This window comes from Macrobrachium nipponense, chromosome 24, assembly GCF_015104395.2.
Source record: "Macrobrachium nipponense isolate FS-2020 chromosome 24, ASM1510439v2, whole genome shotgun sequence".
NCBI lineage: Eukaryota > Metazoa > Arthropoda > Malacostraca > Decapoda > Palaemonidae > Macrobrachium > Macrobrachium nipponense.
This window is the reverse complement of record NC_061091.1, coordinates 54,682,328-54,699,236: the sequence shown is the minus strand read 5'-3', so window position 1 is coordinate 54,699,236 and position 16,909 is coordinate 54,682,328. Positions and strand designations below refer to the sequence as shown.

Here is a 16,909-nt window from a genome sequence, read left to right as displayed (position 1 = left end):
AAAAAAAAAAAACTTCCTGAAGGGAGAGAAGAGGTTTTCACCCACCATACGGAGCATTCTCTTCCTATAACTGGTTCGTTCACGGGAATGCAAGAGAGAATAGAGTAGTTGACTGCGCCGAAAGTTGGCAAGAACTTGCCACCTTGCGCTATGCATCTATTTTCTCCGTGACTGAAACTTCCTGAAAAGGACTACACAGAGAACCTCTTCCTCGACTCTCATGATGTCCTGTTCAAGTGGTGGCTAGCGAAAGATCCCCTAGTATCAACAAAGATGAATGAGGAGACTGTGTTGTCTGGGAGTCCAACAGGCAGTGCCAGACTACCAACAGCTAGTGCCAAGTGAGGCATGTATAGCACCAAGCGAGCTGGAGCAAGGGAGTGGACGCCTCAGACGGCACAGAGCGCCTGGACGGGGACTGGCGCTCAACAAATGACACCCAATACGAGAGAGATTCGAGTGCCTAAGTGCCAATACCTGGTGCTCATCATAAGAATCGGTACTATTCTGATGAGCTTAAATATACCAATGCAGGGGCAAAGTCCTGATCCACTTCCTCTTCAGCAGAAGACAATTCAGTATCTCCACCTTTAAGAGCATATATGTGAAGGCGAGTAAGTACACACACCTGGCTGCGAACACCTGGTTGAGGACTGGCTATCGGAAGCAAGAGGTCGCTTGCGATTCTTCCAACATATAAGCACTAGCACAGGGTGTTCAATATTAATACTAATTAAGTAAAATAAGTACCTTTTCTTTAATCCGATAACTACTGAGCACCAGTCACTAGAAGCCTTTCCAGCAGCATTCAGTCTAAAACTAAAAATGCATGACAAGTTCAACCGAAGGGGGGAAAACCCCATCGGACTCCCTTCAGTCAAATCAGATGAGTTATGAGTCACAAATCGACTCAGAGTCGGATCAGCTGACTCGCAAGTCGAAAATCAACTGAGAGTCGGATCAGCTGAGTCACGAGTCGAACATTGATTATGAGTCGAATCAGCCAAGTTGCGAGTCGAACACTGACTGTGAGGAATCAGGCAAGCATGACTGCAAGGGGATGAGGCTTCATCGACTGAAAAATACCTCTTCAGAGGTCAAGAGATGTAAGAATCACACCATCGATGCGATATGCGAGGTTACGAACCGCTAGAATAGAACAACAACTCTGCCCTAAAAAATATGCCTTTCCAGCAGCGTTCGGTCAAAACCTATAACCTATACACGCACAACAACAAGTTTGACCGAGGAGGAGGAGGAGGAGGAGGCGGAGGAGGAGGAGGAGGAGGAGAAAAGGAGGAGAGGAGGCGGAGGAGGAGGAGTAGGAGGTAGGAGGAGGAGGAGGAGGGAGGAGGAGGAGGAGGAGGTAAGGATGATGAGGAGGTAGGGAGGTAGGAGGAAGGAGGAGGAGGAGGAGGAGGAGGAGGATGATTCAATGGCTGTCTGCTGATACCTGGGAGAAGCTACAGGTTTGAACGAGGGGCAACTATACCAGGAGTCCCCTCAGAATCCCTTCAACTGCCAGTATGTTTCTCCTCGGTGCAGAGAAGCAGGACAGTGACTTCAACTCTAGGAAATCTGAGGGGCCAGATAGTCACCTCCTCTAACACATCCACAAAGGTGTCTTTCCATCGGCTGTCTGTCAATACCTGGGACCAACAACAGGTTAAACTGAAGGAGCGACTATCTTTATGTAACCTGCCAACCTCCCTTGGACCTCCAGTATGTCTTCTCCCTGGTACAGGGGATTGGGACAGTGAGAGTCGAGGTACAAGTAGCCGCCTCCTCCACTGCACAACACTTCACTGTTACATTGATAAATTCATGATAATTGACATAAAATGCTGGTCAAGGCATGGGAAGGAAGCAATGGAGCCAGGTGCGAGAGCAAATGACTAAGATAAGAGGGGGTAGAAGGAGAGAACTAGCATTAGGTTTGGGAGGCGGGAGGTGAGGGGAGTTGGTAGGCGACAGATGCGAGGCGAAATGCCTGTGCCTCTGGTAATCTCGGTTACTAATTACTATCATGAAAATAATCAATACCTAATTGATTACTAACTACATACAGCCCGGTCCCGAAATATGTGTTCGAATTGTGCAATTCCCCTTTTATGCGGTTGCTAGTTCTCAAAAATAGATTTTCTGTATCTGCGAAGCCGTTCAAAGTCTGCGAGTCACGTGCCACAAACGTATCAAATCTATTGTCTTTTCAAGGATTTTAGGTGGGTGTGGTGGTGGGGTTCGCTGGTATCTGAGAGAAGGGATGGGGGGAATGTGAGAGAAAGATTTCCTGCTCAGGCATTAGCTAAGATGGAAGGCTCAACTTCACGCATTTGTGACGTCATAGCGTAGTGTGTATGAATGATCGGTATCATCATCATCGCCATACATATTATTCAGATCTGCGAAGTGTATTCTGATCATCATCATCATCGCCATAGGTGTTATTCAGATCAGCGAAGTGTATTCTGAAGGCTTTTGCTCAGCCATTAGCTAAGACGGAAGGCTCATCCTCACACATTTGTGATGTCATAGTGCAGTGTATATGAATGATCGGTATAAACATCACCATACGTATCATTCAGATCTGCGAAGTGTATTTTGATCATCCGCATCATGATGCATCTGCCTAGAAGTTTAAGAGGAAGGCCTATTTTCTCTAAACTAAAAAGCTTGTCCTTGAATTAAAGACGAAGGAAAGAGCAACTTCCATTTTGGCAGCAGTCGACAACTTAAAATCCATCATTGCTGAACATGAAGTAAAATTTTTTTTGTCTAGGTTAACTTGCTTTGACTAATGTTTGGCACTTGATCATTTATTTTTTTTTTCTATTGTTGAAATAGATTTTGATGAAAATGATTAGTGAAAGTGATTAACAGAGAAGCAGATGTGTTTGAGAGAGAGAGGAAAAAAATAGTTTGATCTAAACTTTTCAAGAATTTTTATCATTTCTTTTAAGAAATTGAAATTTCATATCAAATTTTGAATTTTCATTAGTTCTTTTTTATCGTAGAATAAATACATTTAGATGAAAACGATTACATAGTGAACGTGACAGACAAAGAAACTGAGACAGGCGCTCATAACCTGAGACAGGCGCTCATAACCAAGTTTGTTAGTCCTAACGGGAGGGCACACATGATCCACCAGTCCCCGAAACATCAAATGGTTCACAAAGCCTTCCTTCACCAGAGGATAGGTAGAGGAAATTCCATCCAAAAGGTTTTTAAAAGTAAATTACTGTACACTTGCACCCAATGGTGGCAGCGTTTACGAGTGGGCGTTTTCACCATCCTGGGTGTAATTTTAAACTTTTTCAAGTTATTGAAACCTTTTTGATGTTTTATTTATCCATAAGAACAATTTCATATTAGAAAAATTTACAGCTGACTGGGTAGTATAAAAAAAGTTTGACTGGGTAAGTTGCTGTTTGCCTCCGCTCTAATGGAATTATTCCCTTAAGGTATGTGTATCAAAATCTGCGATTTTCCAGTTCTGTGAGGCTGAGGATCAACCAAATTCTCGCATAATTGGGGAACGTACTGTACTTTATATATACTATCACTATAGGAAATTCTGGCATCTAGGTCTGAAAGCATTCATAATGTATGAATAACTTTAGCATTTCATATACTAATTTCATATAAAGTCTTTTTTGCATTAAAGTATTAAAGCCAATTGGACTCTAGAAATGTAAAAAAACTACTTTTATTCCCCAATTAGTGATAACGAATACTAAAACAAATATCATTTACAAATATATGAAAAATCATTTCATATATGTATTCATATATATGTATGTATTTTTAAATAACATAACACTTAAAAAAAAACTATATTTATATCACTAAGTAGTATTTTTTATTAAAGTCTCAAAACAATTTGACTCTAATAGTATAAAAGAATATTTACAAATAACCGATTACTCAAAATGAAATCTTTAGAAGAGTTATCAGGAATTCAAAGTAATCGAGATCAGTAACCGATTGTGTGCCCTGCTAATCGACTTGAGTGGCCTGTGCTCCAGTCCGCCAAGCAAGCTGGAGGCTAGTAACTAAGATGTGAAACATTCACAATTGTGTGACACCAGGAAAATACCCTCCGTACGCCGAGGCCATGCAAGCCTTCTCTCCCAAAGGCCCCCGTAGCCAAATATTAACACCATTCTCTCCTTACTACTTTCCAACCTCCGCACTTTTAGTTTCTGCAAAGGAAAGTGATGAGTATTGCAGGCACGGTAAACAAAACAAAATGTGTTGGCCTAACTGCAAAAGCTTGGCCTAAAAGAATGTCTTAACATTCACAAATTACTACTTTAACATAACTATATTTACTGGTGACTTACAACTATAATAGCCTATGGCTGGTAAACAAAATCTCAAAAACATGGTATAACCGGCGACTTGCACATAGCCTAATCCCAGTAAGTAAATAATAAATGCAAAGGTTTTGAGGTACAGGCAGTACCCAGGTTACGACGGGGGTTCCGTTCTTGAGATGCGTTGTAACCCAAAAATAGTCGTAAGCCGGAACATCATAAAAAATCTTAAGAAAACCTTACTTTTAATGCTTTGGGTGCATTAAAAACTATGTAAACTGCATTCTTATTGCATTTTTCATCAAAAAACCTTCAAATATTGATTATTTAGCATTTTTGGTGTCATATTTCTTCTGTCAGATCAGCGTTGTAGGCGACGTAACCCTGGAACATGCGTCGTAACCTTGGAAATAATTTCTGATGAATATAATTGAAAAGCGCCTTAACCTCGGAACATTGTAAGCCGAACCCGTCGTAACCCGGGGACTGCCTGTACAAGAATGGAATAACACTTGAGAATTATGAAGGTAATTATTTACTGGAGTCTTGCTAATAGCTTATGACAGGTAAACAAAATCTAAAAACAAAATTTTGGCCTACAGGAATGATGTAAAATCAAGATTAGTACTTAAGTCAATCATTAAATGACAACTTGCACGTAAGTCAAACATAATGCAAAAGTATTTGGCCTAATTGAATGGTGTTACATTGAAGAACTATTCATGAGGAATGCAAATATCCGGCTTGATGATAATCTGAATTAGACAAACAAAAGAAAAGACTCATCCTGCTCAAAGGCGACTGAAATCCGGTGATATAACCGAAAATAAGAACAAGCTGCTGTAAACACTTGATGTTTAGTCAAGCGCAGCAGAAAACAGAATGAAGTGCTTAGCCAAGTTGTTTCTAGTATTGCCATTGGGGAACGGCACTGTATACCTACATTGTGCAATCGAATTGCTACCCACGAAATTTGAATTAGGCTGCCGTACATGGAAACTAATACAGCGATATAATTACTAGGTAAACCTCATATAGAAAATAACACATTTCTGTGGTGGTGTTTTTAATAATAACTAGTGTGGAATTTATTACAATAAGTTATGCTGTGAAAAGAACATAATTGTTTGGTAAATTGCTGTTTGATATTTGGGATCACCAGTATAAGTTCCCCCCGTATTCGCGGGGATGCATACCAAACACACCCACGAATATTTGAAACCCAGAAATAGTTAGAAGCCCCCTCTAAAAATGCTTATAACTGCCTATCTTGAACTTCAGTTACCAAATCTATACCTTAAATAACATCCTACTTCACATATACCATAAATTACTATCCTATTACTGTATTAATCTTTAAGATTATATTATTAATATAATTTCAAAGTCATCTTGACATTTTACTATTAAAAATATATACATATAGCCAATAACAGAGAGAGAGAGAGAGAGAGAGAGAGAGAGAGAGAGGAGAGAGACGAGAGAGAGAGAGAAGAGAGATAGAGAGAGACGAGAGGGAGGAGAGAGATGAGATGAGAGAGAGAGAGAGTTACTCCTAACGACTCAAAACTCCTTCCCCTCCACCAATAGTATATCAAACTGTCATTTACTGCCTGCCCTCCTTTCCTGAAGTGGATAAAAAGATTGGGAATTGCTATTTCTTTCATTAATCTAATTAATATTTGAAAATTATTTATTACTGTATGTACTCGCACATCATGCGACTTTTGAACACCTAATTTTGGAGCTAATTTTCAGGGGGTTGCATCATACATGGGATATAAAATTAGCGTATGTAATATTCACATACTAGTATCGTTTGATAAAATACACACATAATGGTTATGCATCTTTTCCATGGATCTTTTAAAAAGTTATGCTTTACTTCACTGCATCCAATAATATTGTATGTTTTTTCATATTACTATTGTTGTATTATAAAATAAAAAAAAATAAAAAAGTTTTGGTTTGGAAATCAGCTGAGGATGATTGCGAGGTAAGTTTATTTTGCTGTATTGAAGTCAAATCAGGGCAATTTTCTTGCTTCTAGTTAGCGTAAGTGAATCTCAAGATACTCTATTGATATGGGACAAGGTATATTTTACGTTATGTGAAGTGTTTCAAGTCAAAATATCACTTGATTTCATATCGTTGTGAACAAAATTTAGTTATTTTTCATTAGAAGATGGCACTGAGGGTATGTTTATTGTGTAATAAAGATCAACAGATTGCCAGCGATATTTTCAATTTATTTCATCAGCATACTAAGACCTTTACATATCTATCTTTTATCGAAGCGTACACAGTAAAATGTGTTCTTTCATGCCAAATAGTTTTGATTAAAACACATTTCTCTCAAATGTTGTTTACGGTCGAGTTTGATGGTGCTATACCGAAGTTTCCATATTGCCGATGCATGATAAATAGTCGTTAGCAGATGAACATTCTTTTCTAAGCTTCAGCTACAAATAGCAGCTTAAATTTAGCAGTAGTATATGCTTTTGCCGATCTTCTCTCCATTAGAGAATGAGGATCTCGTAAGGTAAAAATATATCAGTCCTATTCTATTTAGCGTCATTTGTAACATAACTACGGCAATTTTTTACTATCGTACGATGGTTGAAATGCAAGCAAACCGCTGTATTATCCGATTCGGTTGTTCATAGTAAATGAGCTGTTTCTGGCTGTATGTGTTTACACAACAAGTACAACATTATTGATGATATTTTACCTTTCTCTTTTACTCTTTTTAACTGAACTAGAAGATGGGATAGATAACAACATGGAGGAAAAGGTAAGGGGTTTAGCCTAACTAAAAAATGGAAAATAGGGATGAACATAAACAGGAGGAAAAGAGGTTAGCCTATTGTAATTTGGTCTCAAAAATTAAACTCGCATGTTACATGAGATACATGATCAAATCTTTCTTTTGGGGCAAAAATTTTGGGGTCGCATGATATGTGAGATCTCGTGTTACATGAGTATATACGGTAGGTAAATCATTTATTTTTATTAAAAAACAAATAATCATATGTAAGTAAGAGAGAGAGAGAGAGAGAGAGAGAGAGAGAGAGAGAGAGAGAGAGAGAGAGAATGTTATTGTTATTGTTTAATCTCATTAAACTTAACCCTTAAACACCGAAGCGGTAAAAAAAAAAATGTCTCCCGTGTGCCGGAGACGTTTCAGAGTGAGCGCGGAAGCGGAAAAAATATTTTTTTCAAAAAATCATAGCGCGCTTAGTTTTGAAGATTAAGAGTTCATTTTTGGCTCCTTTTTTTGTCATTGCCTGAAGTTTAGTATGCAGCCATCAGAAATGAAAAAAATTATCAGTTATCATATATTAAATAATGCAATATATGATAGCGCAAAAATGAAATTTCATATATAATTGTATTCAAATCGCGCTGTGCGCAAAACTGTTAAAGGTAACAAGTTACTTTTTTTTTCGTTGTAATGTACACTAAATTGCAATCATTTTGGTATATAAAACATTGTAAAACGATAAAAGCAACACAGAGAAAATATTATCACACAATAATGCATGAATTCGTAACGCTCGGACATAAACAGATATTTTTTTCAAAAATTCACCATAAATCTAAATATTGTCCTAGAGACTTCCAATTTCTTTCAAAATGAAGACAAATGATTGAATATTACTATACTGTAAGAATATTAGCTTACAAATGCAGTTTTCGACCATATCTGACGTTTTATTCTACATGAAATTGCGCACATTTTCATATATAAAACTCTATGAAATGCCTAATATGAAACGGAGCAAATATTCCAAGAATGGGACTTACGCATTTCGGAGATTTGTGGCGGAGAATCCGCGCGCGGAGGGAAGGAAAGTTTTTTTTTAAAATTCACCATAAATTTAAATATTGTGCTAGAGACTTCGAATTTGTTTCACGATGAAGATAAATGACTGAATATTACTAGACTGTAAGAGTTTTATCTTACAATTACGTTTTTCGACCATTTCGGTAGAGTCAAATTTGACCGAACGTGGGTTTTTTTCTATTTATCGTGATTTATATGCAAATATTTCAAAAATGAGAAAAGCTACAACCTTCAACTATTTTTAGTTGTATTATACATGAAATTGCGCACATTTTCATATATGAAACTTTATGTAACGGCTAATTTAAAATGGTGCAAACATTACCACAATCGCACGTATGATTTTTTTCGGAAGAGTTACCGCGCGGACGTAAGGAAAAAGTTTTTTCATAAATTCACCATAAATCAAAATATTGTGCTAGAGACTTCCAATTAGTTGCAAAATTAAGGTAAATGATTGAATATTACTAAAATATAAGAGTTTTAGCTTACAATTGCGTTTTTGGACCATTTCGGTAGAGTCAAAGTTGACCGAAGGTTGAAATTTTTGCACTTAAAATCGTTATTATATGAAAATATCTCAAAACTGATAAAAGCTACATCATGAGTATTTTTTTGTTGTATCTACATAAAAATGCGCACATTTTCATATATAAAACTCCATGTAACGGCTAATTTAAAATGGTAAAAAAATTATGTCAAAGTGACGAAATAATTTCCGAGATGTGTCACAGATACTTTTTAGTGCGGCAAGAAAGAAATTCGCGCTTGCGCGCCTGCGTAACGATTGTAAGCAAAACAACACCTTGATCCGTGAACTCCTAGCATCCTCCAAGGCGTGTGATTCAAGAGTTTTCGGCTGGTAGGCCTAAAAGTATTTTTCCGCGAATTTTTAAAAAAAACTTTTGTATGTCGACGTAAAATACGTCCAGTCGGCACCCGAGAGACAAAAAATGTCGACGTAAAATACGTCCAGTCGGCGTTTAAGGGTTATTATTATTTATTATTAAAAATTATTTAAAATTAGAGTTGTAGTATATTACTCTACCATAAAATGTATAGTAACGCCCTTGAAGATATATACATACACTTCTAATGCTTCCAGCCAAAACAGAGGGAGAGAGTTACCACTGACATACATATCTTGTGTGGAGAGAGAGAGAGAGAGAGAGAGAGAGGGACAGGAAGAGAGATGAGAGAGATAGAGAGAGAGAGACGAGAGAAGAGAGAGAGAAGGGGGAGAGAGAGAGAGAGAGAGAGAGAGAGAGAGAGAGTTATCCTTATTTAAAAGAGTGAAATAGAAAGATTATTGTATTTCTTTAAAATACTATCACATATGAATTTTGTAATTACAGATACGTATATTATTTTGTTCTAAAGGGTCCACAATAATACAAAGTGTCGCGAGTCCGTGTATACTTTTCAAAACTTTACAAAAAGTTTTCAAACCCTTCCCTGGGTTCACCTTCAGTCCAAATGAGCAATTAGTTACAACATGTACATGTTGTAACTAACTGTTCATTTGGACTAAAGATGAACCCAGGGGAGGGTTCGAAAGCTTTTTGTATGTAAAGTTTTAAAAATTGCGTGTAAACTTTAAAAATTACGTATACACAGACACGCAAGACTTTGTATTATTGTGGACCCTTTAGAACATTATATATACTCTCGAGATAGAGAGTTTTTCCAACAGATACATTATTATTGTTATTATTATTATTATTATTATTATTATTATTATATTATTACGTATTATTATTACAGTAGTGCCTTAGGTTACAAAATTAATCCGTTCCAAAGCGGCCTTCGTAACCTGATTTTTTCGTATCTAGAACTATGTTTTACATGTAAATTGCCTAATTCGTTCCAAGCCCTACAAAAACACCACAGTAAATTTTATAATAAAGCTAAATTGACCAATAAACAATGAAATACAACAATTTGGGACCATTCAACACTTAACCTAACCGTTACTGTACCTGTAAATAAAGTGTATTAGTGTACAGGGTACAAGAAATACTGTGTGTACATGTATGTTGTAAAATGTGGAGCCTTACCTTTCGAGTGGGGCGATGTCCAAAAGTGGCGACAGAGGGGGAGGACAAACGGCAGAAAACATGAACACTTAACAAAACACATTAAAAAATGCCAGAAAACATTAACACTAAACTTTACGAAACACATTAACAAATGGCAGAAAACATTAACACTTCTTGATTCTCTCCATCTTCGTCTCCATAGAAAACATCCTCTTCTTTCCGTGAACTTCAGCAACATTCTTGGGACCCATGGCTAATAACGTAAGTCATTAAGTTCACACACAACACGATAAAGTAACTTACAGTACAACGAAAGCGAAATCACTAACACGAATTTATGTTAACAAACGAAATATATGTGAATGAACGAATTCCAGGAGTTTACGATAACGCTGCCGCAAAAAATGGTCACGGAACGCCTTTACATAGGGGCATGATGGGACAGATAGTACTGACCAATAGGAGAGCAGGATCTTACGGCAGACTAGCATCAGAAACCAATGGGAGAGTGGGAGGATGGTGGCGAGTCTACTGAGTTGGCGGCGCGCCAGTTTTAAAATTGTTCTCGGCAGTTTACATTCATACTAATATTTAAAATATGTAAATTATTTATTTATCATACAAAAAATATACATCTCTGTAAGAGAGAGAGAGAGAGAGAATTATTATTTTTATTATATAATATCATTTAGTCTTATTAAACTTACTAATACAGTATTAATCAATATTAATATCTAAAAATTAGTTAGTCATTTATGTATCACAAAAATGTATTTAGTCATGAAAATAACAACAAAATACACTAATTAGTGAATATTTATAGTTGGAAAAATCCGCGAATAGGCGAATTTCCCACTATTAATGGGTAGATGTGGTGCAAAGAAAAATCCGTGAATGGGTGAGTCCACGAATCTCTCGAGAACACGAATACAGGGGGTTGAATGTGCATAGCAAGGTGTGGATTTTTGCATCTCATATGTTCTCATGTGCATTTCATAATGTTCAGGAGTGTATGCATGTCTATTTTACAAATAATATAAATGCACACAAGTTCTGACCTTACAGGAAGTCCGAGGAGGAGGCAGTCCTAGCTATGGAGGAAATATGATCCTCATACCAACTGTTTAATTTTAAAAATTAGCTCTAATTGGAAAGAGTGAAGGCTGGTTACCTTCAAAAGTGTCTCTTTTAATGGCAGTAATATAAATGTTAAATCCCCATTTCATCTTAAGCAGTTCATATTCATCAAATATCCGCAGAAAAATTCTAACAGCAGACACATACGCAAAATTATTACTATCAAATAATTTAATCGGAGCAATTGGTTAAATTTTTTAAAATCTCAGAGGGTTGGCATGAAGCATTTTGACAACTGGGTGGGAAAAGGAAGGAACAAATGAAAAATACAGAGCAGAATACAGCATTAGGAAGTTAACAATTAACCCAAACTCCCTGATGTGAAGGAATACTATACCAGTTTAAAAGTAACCTCCATAATTTGTACAGTTCAAATGAACTCTTATGGAACCAGCTGGAAGGCAATAAACAAAACTTAAATATCCATACATGAAGAAAAGGAAATGTACAAAAGAAAAACAAGAGAATAAAACATAAAACTAAATTGATGTAAAAAGAAAAAATTAAAAAGTTAAAAAAAGTTTATATGCACTTGAAAACACCAGAACTTCTACTGCAGCAACTACCATTTAATCACTAATGTTAGCCACTTTCAACTTAGACATGCCAAACTGAAATTTAATTGGCTCTACAATTGTAGCTATTATACCAAAAATCATAAGTGCATAATTTCTTTCATCTATAACTATTTTTTTTTTAAAGTAATTTGAGCAAACCTAATGAAACTAGGTAGATTGAATTTTGAAATAGCTAGGTTGCTATGGTATATAATCATAGAATTTTCACTGACAACCACAATAGCTTATCATTGAAATAATTATAACTAAAACACAGAAAATAATAAAACTAAATGGGTAAAGCGAAGAAAAATATACGTACTTTGTGAGCCCCAAAACCAAATGAAATTTAAATTCTTAAAAGTCATGGTACTGAAATTACAACAGAGCAAAGTTTGAGTACGTATTTGGTTATATGGACAACCCTCCCCAAGCAAATTACAATTAAATTGAACACCTGCGATGATCCTGGAGTCACAAATATTGGAACACCTGAGATGATCTTGGAGTCATAAATATTGGCAAAGATACTTCTACAATTAAGCTATACTTATGCAAAGCGTGTGCTTTTGAAGCTATAACTACCTGAAACTAAAATAAAACTTTACCTAAAAACATGGAATTTTATAATCCAAAAAATTTTCTACATATTTACAATAAGGACATAAGAGTTTCTGGTATTGTGCATCATTACAATGGGGGTATTTCAACAGTATAGTGATGTGAAAACCTTGAAAGACAAGAAGTTTGCACAACCTGAAGGTTTTAGTACATAAAAATTAAATATTCTTTTTATCTTAAAATAAACACACTGCAAAAAACCATTCTGAGCCTAGAAATAATAACACACTATCTTCAAAAACTAAATACCTTGGCAAAAGACCACTGCATCACAGTTCTGATTGCCCAAAATGCTGGTGATTTTCAGTGTGGTGTGTACACTGTTTGAACTTCAAACATCAATACAGTAAATTATGATTTTTGTCAATGTTTACATTAAAAAAGTTATGGGAAATCCTAATAATTAAAATTATATAAAAAATTTATAATTTCTCCATAAAGTAACTTACTTCTAATTCATATTCTTGATTCAGGCCAAGAAAACCCTATATTATACAGTAACCAAAAAGTTGCCAGTCTTACATGCTATTTTGATATTATAAATATATGTATAGGTTAACAAGGCCTCTGAGTTAACATTCTCAACTCTCATGGGGCAAGCCCAAAAGGATTATTGTTCATAAATATATTAGATCTTATTTAATAAATTATAACAAACATAATGAATGAGCAAACACTACATACAAGTATAATCATTAAAAATTATCCTGAAGTATATTCATAAACGCCAATCAACACTACAAAACAAACTACTAGTGGGGTACATATTTAATGAATGTCTAAAATATTAAAATTACAAAACATTACCTGGCTAATGAACCCGTATCTAACAAGTTCATCTGTGAGAGAAGCAGCACCTTCACCATCTTCCACAACACAAGACAACTGACGATTCATTTTATCCTCTAATCGAAGAGATATCGTCATCTGGAAATAAAATCAACTGAATATACCATTTGTCTAAATTCTTGTAATTGCTCTTCTTTATCAATTAAAAAATCTGATTTAGGTTTTGTATAGGAAAAAAAAAATCTTGCAAATATAAAAAATTGGAGTTTGATGGATAAAAAATTAGTCACTGCAAAGGGACTTAATAAGCATAAACACACTGAAACTCATTATTAGAAAGACCAATGTGCAGCAATACACAAATATGCCTTTTTCAATGTTTATTGGTTACTCATCTAATCTTAAACCCTTCAAATAATAGTAAACTGTTAAAATACATTGTTGTAAATTATTAAATTTTGGAGCTATCCATGCTTAAAGATTCCACATGATATCCCAAATAATTGTCAAGCAACTGTGAAGTCATTTTCTGAAGTAATCAGCTATGATAATAATTATTGCATATAAAACCAATACCTTTTCATTTTAAGATAATGTGTATTTTTTACCGATAAACACAAGCTCAAAACGGTTATTGACTTTTGGTAACTAGACCGTCAATTCACCATATGTAAACTAGCACATCTTTAATTTTGCATCAGACTATGAATTATCACTTTTCATATTAACCCTTAAACGCCGAGCAGGTATTTCCGAAAGTGTCTCCCGTATGCCGGCGGTGTTTGCGAGTGAGCGCCTAAGTGGAAAAAAAGTTTTTTCAAAAAATCACAGCACGCTTAATTTTCAAGATTAAGATTTCATTTTTGACTCCTTTTTGTCATTGCCTGAAGTTTAGTATGCAACCATCAAAAATGAAAAAAATATATAAATTGTAAAACGATCAAAGCAACACAGAGAAAATATTATCACAAAATGATGCATGAATTTGTAACATGCGGATGTAAAAAAAGTTGTTTTCAAAAATTCACCATAAATCGAAATATTGTGCTAAAGAACTCCCTTTGTTGCAAAATGGCTAAAGAATTCCCGTTTGTTGCAAAATGAACGTAATTGATTGAATATTACTATACTGTAATTGTTTTAGCTTATAATTGCAGTTTTCGACCATTTCGATAGAGTTAAAGTTGACCAAAGGTCGAATTTTTTCTATTTATTATTTATATGAAAATATTTCAAAACTGATAAAAGCTACAACCATGGGTTGTTTTTGTTGTATTCTACATGAAGTTGCACACATTTTCATATATAAAACTTTATGTAATGGCTAATATAAAACAGTGCAAACATTACAACAATCGGACAACAAAATTTCTGATTTTTTCGGAAGAGTTACCGCACGGACGTAAGGAAAAGGTTTTTTTCATAAATTCACCATAAATCGAAATATTGTGCTCGAGACTTCCAATTTGTTACAAAATAAAGGTAATTGATTGAATATTATTAGAATGTAATAGTTTTAGCTTACAATTACTTTTTTTTACCATTTCGGTCGAGTCAAAGTTGACAGAAGGTTGAAATTTTGGCACTTATCATTATTTATATGAAAATATTTCAAAACTGATAAAAGCTACAACCATGGGTTGTTTTTTGTTGTATTTTACATGAAATTGCACACATTTTCATATATAAAACTTTGTGTAACGGCTAATATAAAACAGTGCAAACATTACAACAATCGGGCGAAAGAGTTACTGCGCGGACGTAAGGAAAAAGTTTTTTTCATAAATTCACCATAAATCAAAATATTGTGCTAGACTAACAATTTGTTGCAAAATAAAGGTAAATGATTGCATATTGCTAGAATGTAATAGTTTTAGCTTACAATTGCGTTTTTTTACTATTTCGGTAGAGTCAAAGTTGACAGAAGGTTGATATTTTGGCACATCGTTATTTATATGAAAATATTTCAAAACTGATAAGAGCTACAACCATGGGTTGCTTTTTCTTGTATTCTACATGAAATTGCGCACATAAAACTTTATGTAACGGATAATATAAAACGGTGCAAACATTACGAAAATCGGACGAATAAATTTCTGATTTTTGGAAAGTTACCGTGCGGACGTTAGGAAAAAGTTTTTTTCATAAATTCACCATAAATCGAAATATTGTGTTAGAGACTTCGTATTTTTTGTAAAATGAAGGTAAATGATTGAATATTACTAGAATATAAGAGTTTTAGCTTACAATTGCATTTTTCGACCATTTCGGTTGAGTCAAAGTTGACCAAAGGTTGAAATTTTGGCACTTATTGTTATTTATATGAAAATATTTCAAAACTGATAAAAGCTACAACCATGAGTGGTTTTTTGTTGTATTCTATATAAAATTGCACACATTTTCATATATAATACTCCATGTAATGGCTAATATAAAATGGTGCAAAAATTATGTCAGTGACTAAATAATTTCTGAGATGTGTCGCTGATACTTTTTAGTGCAAGAAGAAAGAAATTCGCGCTTGCGCACCTGGGTAACGATTGTAAACAAAACAACACCTTGATCCGTGAGTTCCCTGCATCCCCCAAGGCGCGTGATTGAAAAGTTTTCGCCTAGTAGGCCTATAACTATTTTTGCGCGAATTTTTTAAAAACTTTTTTATATCGACGTACCATACGTTCAATCAGCACCCAACAGACAATTTATATTGACGTTTAATACATCCAATCGGCGTTAAAGGGTTAATCTCATTAAACTTAATATTATTTGAAATTAGTACTGTAAATTATTATTTTATCATAAAATGTACTAGTACCCTTAAAGATATATATATATATATATATATATATATATCTAATATATAATATAAATAATATATATATATATCTATATATATATATATATATATATATATATATATACAGGCAGTCCCCCCGGGGTTACGATGGGGGTTCCGTTCTTAAGATGCGTCGTAACCCGGAAAATCGTCGTAAGCCGGAACAACGTTCTTGAAAACATATCCACAGGGAAAATTTCACTAGTTTGCAATTTTTCTTAGGGCTGTATCTCTAAAATTATCACTAATTTACTTTTTTCATGTGCAATACTGTGTATTCACAAATTACTGTATATTTTCATTAAAATACAAGAGAGAGAGAGAGAGAGAGAGAGAGAGAGAGAGAGAGAGAGAGAGAGAGAGAGATTACATAAAACCATTAAATTCGTTGACCATTGTATGGCATTGTTAAGCTCCGAGTGTCACTGGAGTTATGAGGTAGGGAAATTGATACAGAAAAAGACGAAGGGAAGAATTTTCTTTTGAAATTAGTTATCGTATTATTACTACTTATATTATTATTATTATTATTATTATTATTATTATTATTATTATTATTATTATTATTTGAAAATATAAGTAAACACATGCATCTACCATAAAAATTCTCTCATCTCGGTAAGAAAGAGGAATTATCTTTACAAGTTCAAATGGAAAAGGTCATTTTCATCTCTTTAAAATTCGACCTTTATGAATTTTGTAATTAAAGTTTTATTATTATTATTATTATTATTATTATTATTATTATTATTATATTATTACTT

At 34.6% G+C, this 16,909-nt stretch overlaps 1 protein-coding gene across 1 annotated transcript in view; it reads right to left on the bottom strand.

Annotated features, from left to right (window-relative positions):
- LOC135205642 (nuclear receptor-binding protein homolog) overlaps positions 1 to 16,909 on the bottom strand; it is a 298,716-nt gene that overhangs the window by 9,272 nt on the left and 272,535 nt on the right. The window contains exon 11 of the mRNA XM_064236458.1: positions 13,328 to 13,447. Coding sequence (XP_064092528.1) covers positions 13,328 to 13,447 — 120 coding nt within the window. The remainder of the gene's footprint in view (positions 1 to 13,327; positions 13,448 to 16,909) is intronic.